General features: G+C 38.3%; 2 protein-coding genes across 2 annotated transcripts; both read left to right on the top strand.

Annotated features, from left to right (window-relative positions):
• On the top strand, positions 1-423 carry LOC116117191 (uncharacterized mitochondrial protein AtMg00810-like). The gene has a single exon (XM_031403254.1). It carries the CDS (start codon positions 1-3, stop codon positions 421-423), a length of 423 nt encoding a protein of 140 aa, XP_031259114.1.
• Positions 424-16,113: 15,690 nt separating this feature from the next.
• LOC116117099 (uncharacterized mitochondrial protein AtMg00810-like) lies at positions 16,114-16,734 on the top strand. Its single transcript, XM_031403149.1, has 2 exons — positions 16,114-16,320; positions 16,408-16,734. The coding sequence occupies exons 1-2, from the start codon at positions 16,114-16,116 to the stop codon at positions 16,732-16,734; spliced, it is 534 nt and encodes a 177-aa protein (XP_031259009.1).
• The last annotated feature ends 5,049 nt before the right edge of the window (positions 16,735-21,783 follow it).

The following is a 21,783-nucleotide window of genomic DNA, read 5'->3' as shown; positions in this document are numbered from 1 at the left end:
ATGCATGCTGGTCTTTCACCTTCCTCTTATAGAAGACTGGTTGGTAGATTATTATATTTGACTTCTACACGGCCTGATTTGTCCTTTGCCATTCAACAACTTAATCAGTTCCTTGACAAGCCTACATCGGTTCACCAACAAGCTGCTAATCATGTTCTTCGATATATAAAGAGTTATCCTGCTAATGGTTTATTTTTTCCAGCTGAATCATCTCTTTCTCTCAAAGCTTTCAGTGATTCCGATTGGGTTGGATGTTCTGATACACGGAAATCTATCACAGGTTCCTGTGTTTTCCTTGGCTCTTCCTTGATCAGTTGGCGTGCCAAGAAGCAATCCATTGTCTCTCGTTCTTCATTTGAGGCTGAATACCGTGCCCTTGCATCCACAACATGTGAAATTCAATGGATTCATTACTTGCTGTAGGATCTTCGCGTCACTCACTCAGGTTCAGCTCTCCTTTTTTGTGACAACAAGTCAGCTCTTCAGATTGCTGCCAATCCTACCTTCCATGAATGTACCAAACACATTGAAATTGACTGTCATATTGTAAGGCAGAAAGCTCAAGACGGTTTGATTCATCTCATGCCATGCTCTTCTTCAGATCAGTTAGCTGACTTGTTCACGAAAGCTCTGCCCCTGCTCAATTTCATACCAATTTATCTAAGTTGGGAATGCTTAGCATCCATTCTCCAGCTTACGGGGGGATGTTGAAGAATAAAGAAGAAGTTAGTTGTTAGTTTGTTATGAAGTTAGTTAATCAGTTGAGTTAGTTAATGTTTGTTAAGATTGTTATAGGATTGCTCTATATAAAACATACACTATTGTAACTCTGTTTCTTAATTCAAAATGAATTCAACATCATTCTTTCATCTCTGAATTAATTTCATCACATTAGGGTGCAGACCCGCAAGGAGCATGGCCTGATACCACTCCCAAGCCTTTCTAACGTTACTAGTCTTTCCCCATAAATCTACTAAAAGCCCATAAACTGGTTCATCCGGCACCCAGTTTTTCCTTCTCATCTCAGCAAAAACTGTTTTTGCTTCTTCAAGATAGCCACAATGTCCAAGAACCTCCATCACTATGCTATAAGCAACTTTGTTTGGCTCCAATGGAGTACACGGTGACACCACGCCGGTCAACGACAACAACACAATCAATACAAAATCGGTTTCACTAGAAAAAACCACCTGTTATAGCAAAGAGTTTACAAAAATCATGAGAAGCTAATGGGTTTCACAAAAATCAATCATACACAAGTAACAACTACTCAACAAGATTCAAAGCAATCAAACTTACTGCGAACAAGATGATGGTCGATGACGGAGCAATTGGGTTTTACGGCGAGGACAGAAAAGGAAAACAAGCAGATTTCAGTGTTTCACGGCGAGAGTTAAAGGGGTAGATGGGTTCGACGGCAACGAGTCTGTGACAACACTCTGGTGAAGCAGATGGTATTGACGACGATGACGAGGTACACCGGAGATGGCTGGAAAATGTGTTGACAATTTTTGGATTTGGTTTGATTTTAAGGCGAATAGTTAATGTCGATGATTTTAGGGATTTTAAAATCGGGGGGGTCTTTTCCATTTTTGAAAACTTTTTGTTTTGAAATTTTTAGTGTAATCCCCCATATTTTAGTAAACCCCCAAAAACACCCCCACTTATTTAAGCCAAGCTTGGCTCACAAGCCTAACGAGTTGAGCTGAGGTAGGCTTGAACTCGGCTCGATCTCTCTCACGAACCGAGTTGAGTCGGCTTGAAACCATACGAACCAAGCCAGACTCGAGCCGAGCTGAGCCGACTCGCGAGCGGCTCGTTTCATTAACCAGCCCTAAGAACACCAATTGTTTGGTAAAATATGACAATGGTCAATTAATGGTCTACTATCAAGTAATTTTTTAGTGAATTAAAATAATTGGGTTGGACAAAAGTTAGATTTGCTCCCCACCAAGTAGTTTTTTAGTGAATTATGAACTGTTCAAATTAAATTTTATGTTTACAGAGGCTAAACAGAAGTTTGTCAAAGTTGGTTGATAAGATTTCTTGTAATTAAGAACTAAAATCATATATCTCCTTGACTCCTTCAGACAAGCTAGGTTTGGGGGGTGATTTTTTTTGTTCGTTTTGTCATGGAATCAAAATTAACAAATAGAATAACAAATAAAAGGTGCTTTCAAATAAAGGATATTAGTTGAAAACCAAGAAATTAAATACTTATCATGATATCTACTAATTGATCAATTAATTAAAGCAAGTCTTTAGAACAAATTAAAATCATTAATCAATAAATGAATAAAATAACAGAAAATAATTCAAAAAAGATTTTTGATATATCTAATCATTTACTTTTTCCTTACATAAATTATTTATAGAAGACGAGGGTTTCAAAACAGTGTAGTCCATCCAACTTTGGTGAAAACATGGGCTTCCCACGACTCGTCTTCGATGATGTGTGACCCTCTTGTTTCTTTTTCAACTTAAGATTACTACTTGAATAATCCTGTGACTGAACTTGCATATTGTTACTCTCGTTGGTTGCACAAATCAAAAAGGCTCGCTCTCGTTTTGGGCTCAAGCAACCAGCACAGAACGTATCAAATAAACTGAACATCAAATTCATCCTTTGTATTTCTAGTTGGTGTTTGTGTGTTTTGATTTGTAAGCTGTGAGTGAGAGTTAGAGAACAAAGATATGAGAAGAAAATCAAATAATGTCCCTTATTTATACTATTCTCTACAACCTTAAAACATAAGGAAAATATTGTTGTTGTCATTTATAACATAATTTTGCTAACATAAGGTAATTTGGATAAGAAAATTAACAAAAAATTAAAAAGGATTTCCAAGTAGTTTCTTTGTTTGAAGTAGAATTAGGAGTTGCGTGGCATAAAAGAAAGTGAGGATGTCTTCTCAAACTTGTAATAGAATTACAATTTATCTGGTATTTATTTTAGGGATTGATTTTTTAAGAATCAATGAATTCAAAAAATTCATTACTAGTAAAACTTTTTTTAATTACCTTATCGGGATGGGTTTCTATTATAAAAAAAAAAAAAAGTTGTTTGAGTTCATTATATTAAACTCAAAAGTATAGGTGTTTATTGATTCTGATTTCCTAATATATGTGATTGTAGCTAACAAGGGCATATTAATCTTGATAACATTGTCGAAATTTATATTATAAATAATATTAAATATTCTATATATTTATATTGAAAAATCGTACGTATCATCTTATTAGAAATAGTTCAGTTAGTGTGTCTCAATTTTGTGACTGAGAATACTAAATAAATCTTGATTAAAAATGTTTTAAAGAAATTTTAACATAAATTTATATTGGGAAAGATGAAAGATTGGGGTAACAATGGTAATAGCAGATGTAAAACAGACTTTGTATTTACTGTTTTTTATTATTATATTATTACAATTTTATTGAAGTATTGGGAACTACTGAGGGGTGGGGAAAAAAAATCACTCCCTTTCATATAGTTATGCGCTATGGCCCAACATGGTTCATGGGGCGTCCAAGAGTCTTGCTCAGGCTGACGATTGGGCTTTTATTTTTAATTAGAGTGGATTAAAAAATCCACACTTTTTAATAAATTTTTTAATGATAAATTTGTCCTTATATTCAATTATTAAAACTAATTTTAATTTCTTATTTTTTACAAATACTTTTGACACACTACTATTAGCTCGTAAACTCTAATTATTATTATTATTTTGTTATTCACATTATTTTAGAATTGTAAGTTTTTAATTGCTTAACATTTAAATTTATTGTTATTTGTTCTTCATAGTATTGGTAGTCACATTTTTTTTTTTTTTTTGGTAATTTTAGCTCTAATTTTTTTCTGAACTTTTATCTAATTATTTAAAATTTTATTTTAGAAATAATGATAATAGGGTATAAAGCATAAGTGAAGGGAATGAAATGTTAGTTCTTTTAAAAAACATATTAAAAAAAAAAAAATGAAGAGCATTCATGGAATTTAAAGATGACATGAGCAAAGATTTAATTTTAAAATTTTAAAATAAGGTTTCTTCAGAAATGGGACTTCTTAATCGATTAATAGGGTGCTAATAACTTCACACTTTTAATTAAATTTTAATTGTGTTATTGGGAAATGATATTTATTCATCATATTTCAATAGATTGGTAAGTGGAGATTACTTTTCAAGTGCTTAAAAAATGGACCACCCATTTATTAAAGTATGGTCACTCTCCATCATTAGCGTCCCAAATATGTTATGATAGCAGAAAACTATAATTTAGGTTTTATAATATTTTATATTTAGTTAATAATTATTAATTAAAAATGAACTGTTTCAAAGATAAAATGGAAAAAAAAAAAAAAATTTAAATAGGGGCATAAAGAGAATTTTATCAGTACCATTGAAAATCTTAAAATGGTGTGATTAAAATAAGCTGAAATACACGAAAGTAAAAGAAAATATTTGTTAGTTATACATTTTTTGTTTCCCCCAATAACTCATATTTCAAAATAAATAAAAAAATCAAATTTTGATATACTTTTATCTTCTCCCAACATAATGTAGTAGTAAATAGTTTTCATCTTAATGTGCTAACGTTGATCATAAGTTGCAAAACTATTCAAGTAAAATATCATGCTATCTTTACGGCTTTACCCAAGCTTCGTCACACCAAAATTAATTGCCGAATTAAAAAAGAGAAAATAAAGAAGTGTCATGAATGTCTTCAACCCATTTTTACTAATTTGTGTAAAATATTATCTTTTATTTTATTGCTTAAGTAATTGTTAAGAAGGTAGTATAATATAAAACAGATGCAACACGATTTGTTATTGTCATGGCCTATGGTGACATTGGGCCATATCGAGCTCCACACATAGGCTGTAATATGTTTTGAGTATTTTTAGCCTCCACACTTTTGAATATATTTTTGCTTTGACAATTTTAATCTAAATTATATAATATTAAAAAAATTTAAATCTGAATCTTTTGAATCATCGAAACATTTTAAAAAAAAAAAAATATTTCTTATGAAAATATATTACTAAGGCTATGAAGAAAATAATCATACAAAATGATGAATTTAAATCTGAAGAAGAAAAAATAAGTTTCGAATTTGAAAGTGGGAAAAAAGGGTATGAACAAAAAAAACTAATTAAGAAATTGGGAAAACTCAATTTCACAATTGAGAAGAATAGGGAAAAACTGTATTAGAAGCTTATTCTTTAGTTATATCATGATAGTATGGTGAATTAAAAGCTGCAACATTAGCATTCCAATTTTTACCTACCTTATGAAAGCAACACCTATTTATTTATTTACTGTAGACGTAAAAATCTACCTGTACGGAAAGAGGGTCTGATCCCGTGAGGTTGAGGCCATTAGCGATCTGTTGCACCTGCATACGTAAGGAAACAAATGTGAAGCGACGGAAAATACCATGGTGGTGTTTGCCGTAAGCACTTTGACACTCGAGTTAGCAAGGCTGAATGAGACAAATTTAGTGAGGGCTAGGGAGAAGAAAGGTTACTAGAAGTCTAGTCGGGGGCTGTGACTACAGTTGTAATGCGAAGTTCTCAAGAGCAGGAACTTCAAGGTCTGAGGGTGTAATGGAATATGTCCTTTGCGAGAGGGCTAGCCTCTATTTAAATAGTGAGTGTATGGTCTCCGAGTCCTAGTAGGATTGGGAATCCTTATAGTGGTAGTCTTCCCAAAGGGTGTAACTTTTGGATCCCGTATCTTAACATGAAAGGGAGTTCGAATGTGCCTCGGATACGGACCTTGGAGGAGTTGGGATTGTAATGGATTTCTTTAGCAGAGTCCAAGTAGGAGAGTACTTCGTAGGCGACTGTGGGCTCCGAGTTGATCGTAAGCCCAATAGGTGTTCAAGGATCAGAAGGCTTGGGTCTAAACGGTGAGAAGCTAAGAAAGCATATTGAATGGGCCTCATCTGTAGAACTCTGATTCGAGCCCCATCGGAGTTGGCCCCAAGCTTCCGGCTTGGATGAAAGTGTCTTCGTCTTTGGGCCTATTTGGGCCAAGGACATTTTTTGGCCCCAACAGTTTGCCCCCCACTCTCTGAGTTAATGAATGCTTAACTTAGAGAGTAGGCATCGCCTGGGGCGTATCTTGTCGGCCTCCGTGGTTGACCGATCAATCGCATGATCGTGCTCATAGTCGGTGAGTTCTTCGATACAACTGACCGATTGGATGGAGGCGACATGCAGTCATGAATGCACTCGGTGCCTTTAACCGGGTTGGGGTGTGTAGTCAACCCAAGGGGATGTTGTCAATCGGTGCATGGAGTCGAGGGGACTGGTGTATGGGTGAACAATCTGGTGTACACGTATTTGCTCGGTGTGTTTGACCTGGTACATAAATGAATGTGTTACCCATTGCAGGTGTCTTCAATAGGTGTGTCAGGTCGAGTGGGCGAATGAATGAGTTATCAACTGAAGGTGCATTTACTCGGTGTATTAGACCGAAAGGGTGAATGAATGAGATCAATTAAAGGTGCATTCACTCAGTGTCAGACCGAATGGCTTGAATGAATTAGGTATTCGATGAAGTCGACTCATCCGGCGTGTCTAACCATATGGAGGACAAGCAAGCTGTCTCACGAAGGTGTCCTCCCTAGGTGCCATTCAGCTGAACGGGTTACATTGGGCCCAACGTTGCTATGGAGGCTCGATCGCATCGGTCGAAGCCGAGCCAAGGGATGTGTGCATGCATACATACCCTTCGCTTCCAACTCGTCTATCAGGGATGACCGGTTAGCCAGTACCCTTATTTTTTGCCTTGTTTGTTTCGAGGCAAAAGGCAGGGTTGACAATTCTAGGCTCGTTGCCTTGGTTGGGAGGATCTCCTGAATAGGCGAAGTATCGAGGAGTGTTGGCTTTGTCACGGGTGATTGGCGTGCTTCAATATGCTAGCTTGGTCAGATAGGCAAGGCGATTCAGCGTTGCTCTTGTATGGGATTGCAATTTCCTAGGTGGCGCGGATCTCTTCCACGTGTACGATGGTGATTTGGTCTTCGTTTTGGGTGGGAAAACGAAGAGTCACTCTATCACTTGGCCAATTGGGGGCCGCCACGTGTCTTGCTCTGTCAGATTTTTGTCCATAAAAATGATGGAGGCGACTGTACATATTCATTTTCGTGTTTTCTTCCATTTTTCTTTAGTTTCTTCAGCTTTTTCTCCTTTTGCTTCAAGTTTCTTTAGTGACAGTGGTTTTTGTTGGCGGATTCAGGCTTTATTCATGGTAATCTCTATATTTTTGCCCTGTTCTTTTGTATTTTGTTCTTCTTTCAATTGGCGTTGCGTTTTTGGGAGATTTGGGGTTGATTTGCTTGATTTTGAAAAGTTTTGAAAAGTTTTTTTGGAGAAGGTTAGAATTTTGGGTTAAACGGAGAAGATAAAGGAATTTTCTAGCGACCGGGGGTTGTGGGTTTACGGTGGTTTTTCTAGGTTTTGGAAGATAGAATTAATTTTATTGATTTCCTGTTCGGCTCGTCTCGTCTCGTCCTGCTTGATCGAGTCGAGCTTGCCTAGGGCTATTCAACGAGTCGAGCCACTCGCAAGCCGACTCGGCTCGGCTCGGCTCAAGTACAGCTCGTTAACGGCTCGTCTCGTCTGGAATCGAGCCGGCTCGGCTTGATTTGTGAGAGAGCATGAGCCGAGTTCGAGCCTGCCTCGACTCGGCTCGAATTATTAGGGGCGTTTTAGGAGTTTTATTAAGCATATGGGATTAAGCCAAAATTTTAAAAACAAAAAGTTTGCAAAAATGACAAAGAACACCCTGATGTTAAAATCCCTAAAAACACGACTAAAATTCTTTCCCCTAAAACCAAACCAAACCAAACCATTTTAGGCAAGTTGTGGGCGTCAGATTTGGTGGAGAGTACAGGGAAACAAGGAGAAAGAAGGAAAGAAATCAGAGTTGGTGGAGAGTGAAGGGGAAACAAGGATAAAGAATGAATGAAAGAAAAAGAAAATAGGAAAAAAAGGAGAACGAAGGAAAGAAAGAGAAAATTTGTATGCTTTTTACTGGCTCGCAAGGGAAACAGGGAGAAAGAAAGAAAGAAAGAAAGGGAAAAAAGAAGAAGAGAGAGTCGTGAGCAGAAAGAAAGAAAGAAAGGGAAAAAAGAAGAAGAGAGAATCGTGAGCAGAAAGAAGGAAAGAAAGGGAAAAAAGAAGAAGAGAGAATCGTGAGCATTGGAGTCTGGAGAGAGAGAAAAGAAGAAAGCAATCAATGTGAAAGAGAGAGTAATAAATGAGAGAGAGAAAAGAAAGAGTAATAAATGAGTGAGTGAAAATCTGTGCTGAATTTTAAAAAAAAAATTTGTTTGCTTTTTACTGGCTCGCGAGCCGGCTCTAACTCGGCTCGTTAAGCTGGCTCGCAAGCTAGGGTTGAATTTTTTTTTCTTTACGAGTCAAGCCGAGTTAGAAAATTAAAGGCTCGGACTCGGGTCAAATTATTTTTCTTTGTTATGAGCCGAGCTCATTCAGCCAAAAACTCGGCTCGGCTCGTTAACACCCTTAAGCACGCCGTTTAGCTAGATTTTTTTAAGTTTGGCAGTCATTCTGGGTTGGTCGGTCGGTCTCTCAAACTGAGTGATTGGTGTTTGTCATCCGGGCGAGTCAGAGGTCGAATAGGAATTGAGAGAGTTTTATTTTGATCAGTCAGTCGGTGGCTTAGGGTGATCGAATCACTAGAGCTGGGTTGGATTCGGGGCGAGCGGTGATCAAGTCATTGATTTTGAGGACTAGGTCAGTCGGCGGAGAGGGGCGAGTAGAAATAAAGGGTAAGAGGTTTTGAATGAAGCCGTTTGATCGATTGTAAGAGACGTGTAGTGATCAAGTAATATAGTTTGAAGGAATTGGGTCGATTGGGAAGGACGAGTAGTGATCAAACAGTTAGTTTGAAGGAATTAGGTCGGTCGGGAGGGCAGAGTGAATAGGTTTAGTGATGTCTAGGTCGAAGTCAAGTGGTTCGAGTGAGGCTGAGGCAGATGTTGGGAATGAGTACGAGAATGCCCCGACCATGGTGATGGTGCTTGAAGGTGGAGGCGTTCCGGTTGGTATATCGACCGGTGTGAACGTAGCTGCCCCAGGGACGAGTGTTGCTAATCCGAGTGATCTGGACAGGCAAGGAGGGAATGGCGAAGACTTCGAAGGAGTTGGTAGTCCATCCTCATCTAGTAGTGGCTCTAAGGACGAGCCGAGTCGGCCGGGCGGTGGCATACTGAGCCGAGATTATTCGTCCTTTCTAAAGGATAATGATATGTGGTGGATTCGGACAATGTATCACATTCCAGAATCCGTTAAGATTATGTGACTCAGTCGTATGAACGGGTCGACTAGGAGGCAAAGGGATGGGTGAGCGTCTATGAGAAGTGATAGGCTCAGGCTTCCCATTCCCCGCTTGGTATGGGAGGTCCTAGACCATTTTAAGATTGCTTCGTCCCAACTCATGCCGAATGGGCGAAGGTTACTTATGGCTCTAGAGGACCTTTGTGTGCGGCATCAGGTGATGTTTGGGCTGCACGAGCTACTTTATTCTTACTTCCTAAAGGAGAACGATAAGGACAAAGGTTGATACCTACTGAACCTTAGGCACGAGCGGACCCATCTCGTGACTGACCTGATCGAGTGATAAGAACTGGAAGGATTGGTATTTTTTTTTGCGTGGTGATGTAGTCTTTGGGGAAAGAGGCCAGGGCGACATCCCATATACTTGGCGAGCTACTGGTGAGAAAAATTGTCTTTTCCTCGAATTTTGATTACTAAAATCTTATTGTGTTTTACCTTTGTAGAGCTTGAATACAACCGAGCCAGGCAGAGCGGGGACAACTTGGACATGCAAACCCAGAAGGTTCTAGCCATTCCAAAAGCGCGGAGGGATTGGCGAGTGGTGTTGGAGGAAGCTAACCTCAGGACAAGCCATCTCTGGGCCAGAGTAGAAGTCATCCAGCAAGGTATACCTTTCCCTTCGGTGAAGCAAACCTGGAGTGTGCTGCTCACTTGCTACTATAATCATACCTTGTATAATAAGTCGAGGTTGAATCCACTAACTGTTGGAGAGTTTGTGATTACAAAAAAGCTAATGAAAAAGTTGACCGTCTCTGAGCGAGTTCCTTGCGAGGCGTCAGGAGAAACGGAAGAGGGAGTCCTTGGCCAGAGAGGAGAGACAAGCGAAGGATGTGACGGCGACTCTACCGAGTCGTCAGTCTGCGACCGATGCTAGATCATAAAGGATAGTAGTCTTAGATGAGGAGACTGAGAGGATCACCTTTAGCATCTCGGCTTTTTCATCGACCTACTCGAATGTTGCTTCCATGAGTCAGTTGGCTGACTCATTCCTGATCCCGGCTCATGAGACTTGTTTGAACCAGATGGGTGCAGTCGCAGCCTCAGACTGGGGGGTTTCCCGTGCTTTCCAAGTATGAGTCGGGATTTCACTTTATTATGTTTATTGTTGATGTATACTGATCAGGTTGTTTTGTGATGCAGGCGTTCACCAGTAGCCTTTGAGGAAATCCATCATGTCGCAGGAGAAGAGGATACAGGGTGTATCAAAATCTAACACCAACCTGCAACAGAGGAAAGCGATAGTGCAAAAAGTTGAGCGGGAGAGCCAGCAATGTTTGAAGGAAGCCGAGAGTGAGTTAGAGAGGTTGAGGAGGGAGTTGGCCAAGAAGACTGCAGAGGTTGAGTCCCTCAAGGAGCAATGCTTGAGCATTGTTGATGACACCATTATTAGGGCCTGGGGAAAGCTCATGCTTGAGTACAAGACCGGGAATACCTCTCACTGGAACCCGAACGAGGACAGCTCATGCAGGAGATGATGAAGGAGGAAGCCGCTAGGCATACAAAGGAGCAGATTGATGAATAGGTGCTCGATTTTACAGCCAGCTGGGGCCATCGATTATTGAAATTGTGAGCGACCATGCTATAGGGGCGAGTGCTGGGGCTGGTGATAGGGTGATCAAGTCAGAGATGGGTGAGACGACTCGCACTGATGAGACTTAGTTTTTTTTTTGTTTTGCTCATGTATTTTGGGGCCTGCGATACCCTTCCCTGGCATGTGTGCCTTACTTTGTACTAAGAACTTAGCTGCTTGAGGCTCTTCTTATATTATACTTGTGATTATGTTTTGATGCTTTCCTTATGGGTGAATGAGCCGATTACTTGTTTGTTTGTAGATGCATTAGGGGTTGAACCGCATGCTTGTGCTATGACTTTGGTGCGGCCGAGTGGCTGAGTCGTGTGGACTTTCTATTGGGTTGGGTCGATGACTTGTCGATTTTGAGGTGCAAGTACCCTTCAATCGGTTTGGGCCGACTTAATGTGTAAATTCATGAATCGGGCAGGGCCGATCGAAGGTGTGAACTTGTAAATCGGGCAGGGCTGATCAAAGGTGTAAAAACTCATGACTCGGGTAGGGCCGACCGAAGGTGTAAGTTGCTAAATAATACTTCATTGAATTCAGGCCATGAGGCCGACTGTCTGTGAAAGAGGTGGATAGGCCCACTCATCTTTTTTTAAAAATAAAAACAAAAAGAAAACAAATATGTAGACGAATGAGTTCACCTAAAAGTAGTAGTGTTTGAGATAGACTGCATTCCAACTGTTGCTGATGTCTTTGCCTTCGGGAGTTTGGAGTCAGTAGGCGCCCTTTCCTGCTTCTTTGGTGATTTTGTAGGGACCCTCCCAGGTGGATCCAAGCTTGTCCGAGTTGATCTCCCTAGTGTTTTGAAAGACCTTGTGGAGGACTCAGTCGCCTGTTTTGAAAGTTCTGATCTTGACGTTGCGGTTATAGTATCGGTCGACCTACTGCTAATAAACTGCATTGCGGAGTTTTGCCTGTTCATGTAGCTCGTCGACGATGTCCAGGTTCTAGCAAAGGTTTTGGTTGTTGATTTCCTCATCCGCCCATTGGAGTCTGGCCGAAGGAACCAATACTTCGGTTGGAATGACAGCTTTAGATTCATATGCGAGGGAGAAAATGAGTTTCGCCCGTGGATGAGCAGGCTGCAGTTCGATAGGACCAAAGGACTCCGAGTAGTTCATCCGCCCATGCACCCTTGGCTTTCTGCAGGCGCTTTTTCAAAGTCTGCATGATGGTTTTATTTGATGATTTGGCCTGGTCGTTAGACTGGGGGTTACGGGGGATAGAGAAGCTTAGCTTGATCCCCCATATGTCGCAGAAATCCTTGAAGCCTCGAAATTACTAGTGATACGCCCCGCCACTAACCCCATTGATGCCGAATTCAAGATAGTAGAGGTCTCTATTGGGTTGCATTATATGAATCACTACTTTTAGGGGCAGTTCTGAGTGAGTACATACAGAATGGTCAATTTATATAAATTTGGTTGGGAGGAAATGGGCTATGCCAATGCCATACATCCTTTGATAACGACACCTCGCTCACATGTCTAGTTTGTGTTTGTTAATAATTAAGGAATTGAAAATAAAACTAGACAAAAATCCCATATGTATAGTCTTTTCTAAATTTCTATACTTTTATAATACATCACTTGTTTGGATTTGTGATTCCAAATGTGAAGTAATTATCCTATAACAATAGTTGGATTAATATCAAAAGAAAATTACCCTATTGATTACCATGGATTAATAATAGGATAATATTACGCTAAAAAACTCTTCTCATAAACTTTCTTTCACAAACTTGATATAACAGCTTCCAATTGGTTAATTTATAATGAATCTCACCTGATTATGTTTATTGTTAATAATAATCCCCTTGTTGTGGCCTAAATGATGTTTAGTTTTGAGTTGTAGGGCCATATAAGTAGACCTGGCAAAACGGGTCTGGACCCGTGGGTTGGACCATACCCGGGTAAATAATATAGGGTACGGGTCCAATTTATTAAACCCATTTTTTTAGACCTGTACCTGTACCCGACCTTAAAACAAACGGTTTATACGGGTGAACCCGCGGGCACCCGTATTTGCAGAAATCAATTTTTTAATTTTTTGAATCCCTAATTTTTTTCACGCAACACAGCAGTCACGCTCACGCCTCTCACTCTCTCAGTCTCATACTCTCAATCTCATCTTTGATCTGATCTCTCAAACTCCACATCTCTGATCTCTCACTCTCATAGTCTCATCTCATCTTTGATCTCTCACTCTCCTCTCACTCTCAGATTCTCAACAACTTTATCGTGGCCGCATCTCAATCTCTCGTCATTCATCTTCGTCTGAAGTTNGATAGAGTTACCGAAAAGTTTACACCGAATTTGTGCACCGAATGACGTGGCAAAATCCTGACCGTTGATTAATATTAACTGATAATAAATCAACGGTCAGGATTTTACCACGTCATTTGGTGCACAAATTCGGTGCGCACCCGTCGGTAACTGTAGCATTACTCATTTCATTTTTAATACAAGTTTTTGATCCTTGACCCACGTGGCTTACGTTTCTCAATATCAGTATTGACTTTTTTAACTGTATGGGTGTTTTTCAAAGGGTGCATGTATCTCGTGATGAGATCTTGCTTATTAATTTTGTGGTCTGTTTGAAAGTTTTTTTTTTATTACTTGTTTTGGGAGGTTTTTAATTTTACTGGTTTTGAGGTGTTCTAAAACCATTACTTGCCAGATTTTTTATGCAGTGGTTTTAACCTCTGTTTTAAAATCCGGACTGAACCGGCCAGTCTGACGGGTTCGACCGGGAGCCGTCTTTTACTTCGGTTCGGGTTTACATAAAATCGGGAATGTCAATAAACCCGTTTTGGACCGGTAATGGACCGATGGAACAGTACAAAACCGTCGAACCGACCAACCCAGGGCTTAAAACAGTTCGTCTAATTCAAAAATATTCGTATTCCTAAACTAATTTCAGCACCGTTTCATTATCTTCCTTTTTCATCATCAACTGTAAAGAAGAAGTAAGTGGAGGGGAATGGAAGGGAAGGAAGAAGAAAGAGAAGAGGAGACACAAGAAAGAGTAAGGAAGAAGATTAGAAGAAAGAAAAGAGGAGATGAAGAGAAAGAGAAGGAAGAAGAAAGTGAAGAAAAATTACATAGAGGAAGAAGAAAGAGACGAAGAAGAAAGAGAGAAAGAGAAGAAAGAGGAAGAAGAAAGTGACAGGCAATGATGGGGGAGAGAGAGAGAGAGAGAGAAAAGGAAAAAGAAAGAAATTGATGGAGAGTGGTGGCGTGATGGGGAGAGAGAGAAAAGTGAAAGATGAAAGTGATGGAGAGAGAGAAAAAATAATTAATAATAAAACTTGAGAGTGTATTTACTTTATTTTAAACTTTATATGTGACTTTTAGTAGACCTGGCAAAACGGGTTTGGATTCGCGGGTTGGACCGTACCCAGGTAAATAATATAGGGTATGGGTCCAATTTATTAAACTCATTTTTTTAGACTCGTACCCATACCCAGCCCTAAAACAAACTGTTTATACAGGTGAACCCGCGGGCACCCGTATTTGCAGAAATCAATTTTTTAATTTTTTGAATCCCTAATTTTTTTCATGCAGCAGTCACGCTCACGCCTCTCACTCTCTCAGTCTCATACTCTCATCTCATCTCTGATATGATCTCTCAGACTCCACATCTCTGTTCTCTCATTCTCATAGTCTTATCTCATCTCTGATCTCTCACTCTCATCTCATCTCTGATCTCTCACTCTCAGATTCTCAGCAACTTTATTGCGGCCGCATCTCAATCTCTCGTCATTCTTCTTCGTCTGAAGTTCAACTGAATCAACTCCCTATCGCGGTGTCTCCATCTTCGATTAATAGTCAGTTCGTCACTCGTCGGCTGTTAATGAATCCCTAACCCCTAATTTTGTGTGTTTGTTTTTGTTTTTTTGACAGATTTTGTGTTTTCTTTTTTGTTTGAATGGTTAATATTTTGTATTTTAATTTTTGTTTGTGAGATTAACATTGTTTACACTTATATTGTTGTCTGGTTGAGCTTTCCCTGTACGTGGATCTGTAGAGTTGTTTGGGTTGAGTGTGTTTGTGTTTGGTTCCCCTAGTTGATGGGTTTTCCTTTTGCAGATTATTACACTGATATAAAGATTAAAGACAGGCTTCCAAGTAAAAGAAACTGTGAAGTGTGGATTCTGTGGAAGAATAATCTCTTTTGGCAAGGCAGAATCGAAATTACCTTCTTCACAGATCCCTAATCTTGATACAGAGGTACTAAAATTTCAGTTTTGCTGAGTTAATCGGAACTGAGTTAATTTGTTGCAAAACATGTACAACTCTTTTAGGCTAGATGTCGTAAGTGAGGCTTGGTCCAAATTTCCCTGTGCAGGATTCATACAGAGTGTTATTCACCTTTGTGTAGATCTTTGCTTTGAATAGAAATAGGTATCAACATGTGTAATCTAAATCCTGAGCGAGGGATGTATGATGTATTGATGTATCATGTATGCAAATCCAATCATGTATGCAGGATAAATGTTTGAAAATTTTGAAAGGAAATAACGAGTGATCCACTTGTGTTTAGAACATTGATGCATTGATGTTTTGGGTTTTGTGGAAATCCCTTATACGTGCTATAAGATGATAGTATGGTGTAATTGTGCTATTTTAGATCCTGCACAAATTTGTGTTTTGTTGTTGTTATGGGATTGGATTTATTGTTGTTTTGTGGAAATCCCTTATACGTCCTAATCTGTTTTCTTGAGAAGAATTTTCATCAGCCTAATGTGATATCACATTTAGATCTTTCATTATTTTGCAACAGGGAATTGCAAAAGAATGAAATAACTAATTGGCAGGGAATTGCAACAGAGAATGAAAAATCTTTTCAAAACGTTTTGTGTACAAAGGCAGATCTGCTTATTAAACTTATCAGGAACTGAATGACTGTCCTGGATGAAGCCAGATGGAAGTTTCTTAATAAGAGAATTTAATTAAAAACATTAGCCTCCAAAATGGACCTAGATTCAACAACTCCATACGACTATATGAAGCAATGTGTTTTGTATTTGTTTTATGGATCATATTAAAGAATAGATTAGACATGATTGACATGTTGTGTTATTATAATACAGTAATTAAAGATAAAATTATAATTGAGTTAGTGTGAAAAAGCTTGCTTCTTTTGGTATTTAGTCCAATTCCAAATGAAATCATCTCATCTTTTTGCCTTTCCTTCTCCAACTGGTTATCTTCTCTCTCAGTCGAAATATGTTGCAGATATTCTTGAGGGGGCTAGACTTACTGATAATAAGACTGTCGATACTCCGATTGAGGTTAATGCAAAGTATTCTTCTTCTGATCGTTTACCTTTGTCAGATCCTACTTTATACCGTACTGTTGTTGGGAGTTTGGTATATCTCACTATTACTCGTCCAGATATTGCATATATTGTTCATGTTGTTAGTCAGTTTGTTACTTCTCCTATTACAGTTCATTAGGCAGCTATTCTTCGTATTTTGCGGTATCTTCGAGGTACAGTCTTTCAGAGTCTTTTACTTCCATCCACCTCTTCCTTGGAGTTGCGTGCATACTCTGATGCTGATCATGGCAGTGATCCCACGGATCGCAAGTCTATTACTGGTTTCTGTATCTTTTTGGGTGATTCTCTTATTTCTTGGAAGAGCAAGAAACAATCCATTGTTTCTCAATCTTCAACGGAAGTAGAATATCGTGCTATGGCATCTACTACCAAAGAGATTGTTTGGTTACATTGGTTACTTGCAGATATGGGCGTTTTTTTCTCATCCCACTCCTATGTATTGTGACAACCAGATTTCTATTCAGATTGCTCACAACTCGGTTTTTCATGAATGAACTAAGCACATTGAGATCGATTGTCACCTTACTCGTCATCATCTCAAACATGGCACCATTACCTTGCCCTTTGTTTCTTCTTCTTTGCAGATTGCAGATTTCTTTACCAAGTCGCATTCTATTTCCCTTTTCGTTTTCTAGTTGGCAAACTCTCGATGCTTGTAGCCGCAGCATCGTGAGTTTGAGGGTAGATTTTAAGAAATATGGATTATTTTGTTTTATTGTTTATTAAGGGTAGATCTGTCTTTTCATTATTTCCTTTGTTTAGCCTATATATATATTTGTATTTAGGTTAAATCATACTTTTTGTATTCAATTGAATTGTGTAGTATCAATGAAACCCTAACCTCCTCTTTTTTATTATTATTTCTTTGGAAACCCTAACCTAAGATTGTTGAGGATCTGTAAAGTGCAACTTCCTGAAGGCCTTGAATACCTTTCCAACAACTTAAGGTTACTTGAATGGTTAGGATACCCTTTGCAAACTTTGCCGTCGAGTTTGCAGTTGGATAAAATTGTCGAGCTTAAATTGCCATATTGCCACATCTCGCAGCTGTGGAAAGAAACAAAGGTAAGATTAGTTCAGTCACATACATAGTTGTATTTTGTTTTTAATGTATAACAATAGAAAAGTGCTTTTACATTCAGCCTTTAGCTAAATTTGGAAAAGTACCAATTTCTTTTTTTTGTTTTTTTGGCTCTTCTTTTCCTTTCAACAGCCCTTTAGTAACTTGAAAGTCATCAGCCTTAGTCACTCTACAGACTCGAAAGAGACACCTAATTTTATAAAGGTCCCAAATCTGGAGGAGTTGATCCTTGAAGGATGTACAAATTTGTGTGAGATTCATCAATCTTTGCTAGTACACAAAAAGCTTATTTTGTTGAATCTCAAAGATTGTACAAGTCTTACTACTCTTCCAAGAGAGATGGACATGGAATCTTTGAAAACACGTATACTTACTGGTTGATTCAAACTGAAGAAATTTCCAAAAATTGTGCAAAGTATGGAATGTCTAGAAGAGCTTTTCTTAGACAGAACTCCTATCAAAGAACTACCATTCCAAGTTGAACTTCTAAAACGAATTGTTTTGTTGAGCATGAAAGACTGCAAGAATCTTGTGAGTCTTCCAACTAATATAAGCGGTTTGGAATCTCTCAGAACTCTAAATCTTTCTGGTTGCTCAAAACTTCAAAATGTGCCAGAAAATTTAGGGCAAGTAGAATTACTAGAGACTCTTGATGTAAGTGGAACAGCTATAAGGCAACCAGAGTCTTCCATTTTCTTTATGAAGAATCTTAAGGAAATATTATCTTTTCGTGGCTGCAAAGGACCACCATGAAACTCATGCTGTTTGCCCTTCTCATTCCGTTTGATGTTGGGAAGAAGCTCAAATCCAATGGCTTTGAAGTTGCCTTCTCTATCAGGTTTATCTTCGTTGAGAGAATTAGATCTCAGTGACTGTAATCTAGACGCAATTCCTTGTGAAATTGGTGGGTTAGTTTCATTGAAGGAGCTACATCTAGGATGTAACAATGTTGTTTCACTACCGGCAAGCATCCGTCATCTTTCTAAGCTTAAAAAACTTACTTTAGAGGATTGCAAGAGGCTTCAATCATTGCCAGAACTTCCACCCAAGTTATCTATTATTTCAATAGATTATTGTACTTCACTAGCATCATTACCGACTTCCTTAAAATCATGCGGATCACTAACTTGGATCTCCTGTATTAACTGCTTCAACTTACTTGACTGCAACAACATTATGGCATTTCCAATGCTGAAGGTCTTTTTCTCTTCCTCTCTTTCTTCCTTTCTTAATTTAAACATATCCAATGTATGACTTTATCTATTTATTTTCATAGAAAATGTCCATTCCAAGGGATCAATGTATTTGCTTTCTTTTTCCGGGAAGTGAAGTTCCGAATTGGTTCAGCCATCAAACTGAGGGTTCTTCAATAACAATAAAACGTAATCCGAATTTGAAGTTGAAAGGATTTCTCATATCCGCTATTATTTTCGTCGATAAACATCTGCCTGCCCTAAGTAGGCGTATATATTGTCGTTTACGGAGTTTTTCAGAGGGGAAGTGGATCGATTTAAGTTTTATCTCGTATCTTTAAATCCGAGTACTGTGTCAGACCATCTTTGGCTATTATCTTTACCTATTAGCGAAAACCATGTTAAGCCGTGGTATCAGATTGAATTTGACACATCAGAGTATCAATTAATGATTGTGAAGAGGTGTGCAGTCCATCCAAAATATGAACAAGAAGCTGAAGAGTTAGACCAATGCAGTAGCTCTACGCGAAACCTTGCTGACAATGATGGGCAAAAACTAGTGAAATTTTCTAGTTCTCTTAATCATCGACGAGGAATCAGAATTAGCAGGTAAGCAAATAAATTCTCTTGTTTTGCTCTTACCTTAATTTCTCTCCTGTATCCTTTGGAGCTGCTATAATGCTTTTTGATTATGTGACATTATCTTGTAATTAGCATCAGACTTTGATTTGAAAATGAACATAATGTCGACGTTATTGAGTTTTACTACCTTCACAAAATGTAAAATAAAAAATCTAGAAATGAGTCGCTCATATTTAATTCGCACGTTAAAAACTATAGAAGATCCACACTTGAGAATATATATATATATATTTGTGAACTCAACATATTATTTATTTGGTTGAATATACGTGATTCAGGGGCTGTTTTAAGTTGTTCAAATAATTCTCAATTTGCAGCTCCCTGGCGTATGAAGATAGAAGGGAACAATTCAGATGCTCTCAAATCTATCATGAAGGAAATTCACTGAACGTTACCTTGTTGATAAAGGTCTTCTTCAAATCATACTTAAATTTCTTTTGCATGATTCTTGTAGCCAGTCATATTTCATCCTACTTTGAGTTTTTGAGTTTGCACTGTTGTCTTTTTCTTTTTATAATTTTTATTACATATGTACTGTTGAGCATCGAGAGAAAAGTGTTCAAGCCAAGTCAACTATGACTATAGTCAAGTCAGCTGTTACAAAGTCACTGATGAGTGATGACTGAGTCAGCTACTGCTGGGTCTAATTAGCTACGGCTGACTTGATATTAAAAGAGCAAGTTGTGGAGATTAGTCAGTTAGCTAAACATGTCTTAGATGTGTGTTTTGTGCCAGTTGTGAATGTACTCCTGAATTTCTTGCGACTGTATATATCTATGTTAGATTCTCAGAGATTGTACGTTATTGAGAAAACTAATACTAAGAATCTCGTTCTAATCCTAATTCTCTCTCTCTCTCTCTCTCATTCTGATCTTCTACTTCTTAGCTTCATTGAAGATTTTTCTCAAACATTTTGGTAATGATTCAATCCTTGTAGCTTAAGTGATCAGTGATCTATGTGAAGTTTGCTCTTAAAGTCTTAAGGACACTAAACTACTTCTTAGCTTAGGTTTTGAGTGGATAGAAATAGTAGTGGGATTCTGTTAACTCAGAGTAATTATGCCCAAGACCTGCTGCTCAAGGCCAAAATGTCAAATTGTAATTCCTGTTCCACACATATGGTTATGGGAAGAAAAATTAATCTTGGAAGATGGTGCCTTATTGAACAGCCCTCTCTATTCTGGTGCTATCCAGTAGCTGACTATGACGAGGCCAGACTTGTCAAACTAAGTCAAAAAGTTGAGCCAATTTTTGCAGGCTCCAACAGTAAATCATTGGCAAGCTTGACATGTTAAGAAATATATGGTTATTTTATTTTATTTTTTATTAAGGGTAGATCTGTTTTTTTATTATTTTCTTTATTTAGCCTTTATATAGTCTCTTTTATTTAGGTTAAATCATTCTTTTGGTATTCAATTGCATCGTGTAGTATCAATGAAACCCTAGCCTCCTCTTTTTCTTATTTTTTTGGATTGTTTAACATGGTATCAGAGCAATGTTTCATGGGACGAGGCTTAATCTTAAACACAGCCGTGAGGGTATTTGTTCAGTTTCTGCAATCTGGTATTTCATTGGTATTCGTTCGATTTGCTATCTGGTATTTCGTTTTCCTTTCTTTTGCATTATGGTTTTCTTTGTTTTTTGATTATGGCTACTGAAAGAGACGATTCGCTTCAGTCTGTGAGTGTGAGGTTAGATGACAAGAATTATTCATATTGGAGTTATGTAATGAGAAATTTTCTTAAGGGTAAAAAGATGTGGGGATATGTTAATGGAACTTCTGTGAAACCTAAGAATACCGATGAGGGTTATGTTGCTTTGATAGATGCCTGGGAAGCAAACAATGCAAAAATTATTATTTGGATTAACAATTCTGTTGAGCATTCCATAGGTACACAGTTGGCGAAGTATGAGACAACAAAGGAGGTTTGAGATCATTTGCAAAGGTTATTTACTCAATCAAATTTTGCAAAGCAGTATCAATTGGAGAATGACATACGAGCTCTTCAACAGAAGAATATGAGTGTTCATGAGTTTTATTCTACTATGATAGATCTTTGGGATCAATTGGCTCTTACAAAATCTACAGAATTAAAGGCATGTGGTGCCTATATTACTCGTAGAGAGCAGCAACGGTTGGTACAGTTTTTAACGGCACTTCGCAGTGATTTTGAAGGACGTAGAGGTTCAATTTTGCATCGTTCTCCATTTCCTTCTGTTGACTCAATTGTCAATGAGTTATTGGCTAAAGAAATACGTCTTAAGTCTTATTCTAAAGAGGAAATTTTGTCTACTTCTAATCCTTCTGTGTTAGCAGTACCTTCTAAGCCACTCTTTAATAATCAGAATAAGCCTTACACAAGGGTTGCCTTCGACGAGTGTAGTTTGTGTAAGCAAAAGAGTCATTGGAAGGCTCAGTGTCCTAAGTTGAGACAGCAGAATCAATCGTAGCAATAATCTCAAGCTTGAAAGCCTGGTAACCAGTCACAATCTAATGCTTATAGACCACCTCAAGGTTACAAACCACGACAGTCTAATACTACAGCAATAGTTTCATCAGGTCCTTTCACCGATCCTA

This window comes from Pistacia vera, unplaced genomic scaffold (assembly GCF_008641045.1).
Source record: "Pistacia vera cultivar Batoury unplaced genomic scaffold, PisVer_v2 Contig1019, whole genome shotgun sequence".
Lineage (NCBI taxonomy): Eukaryota > Viridiplantae > Streptophyta > Magnoliopsida > Sapindales > Anacardiaceae > Pistacia > Pistacia vera.
The sequence above is the reverse complement of the archived record's forward strand: the minus strand, read 5'-3'. Positions and strand labels throughout refer to the sequence as shown.

Bases quoted from the DNA above. Each gene is read 5' to 3' on its own strand.
- LOC116117191 (XM_031403254.1), top strand. From the start codon at position 1: ATGCATGCTGGTCTTTCACCTTCCTCTTATAGAAGACTGGTTGGTAGA.
- LOC116117099 (XM_031403149.1), top strand. From the start codon at position 16,114: ATGAAATCATCTCATCTTTTTGCCTTTCCTTCTCCAACTGGTTATCTT. The intron at 16,321-16,407 runs GTATATCTCACT...ACAGTTCATTAG, and splicing joins GTACTGTTGTTGGGAGTTTG to GCAGCTATTCTTCGTATTTT.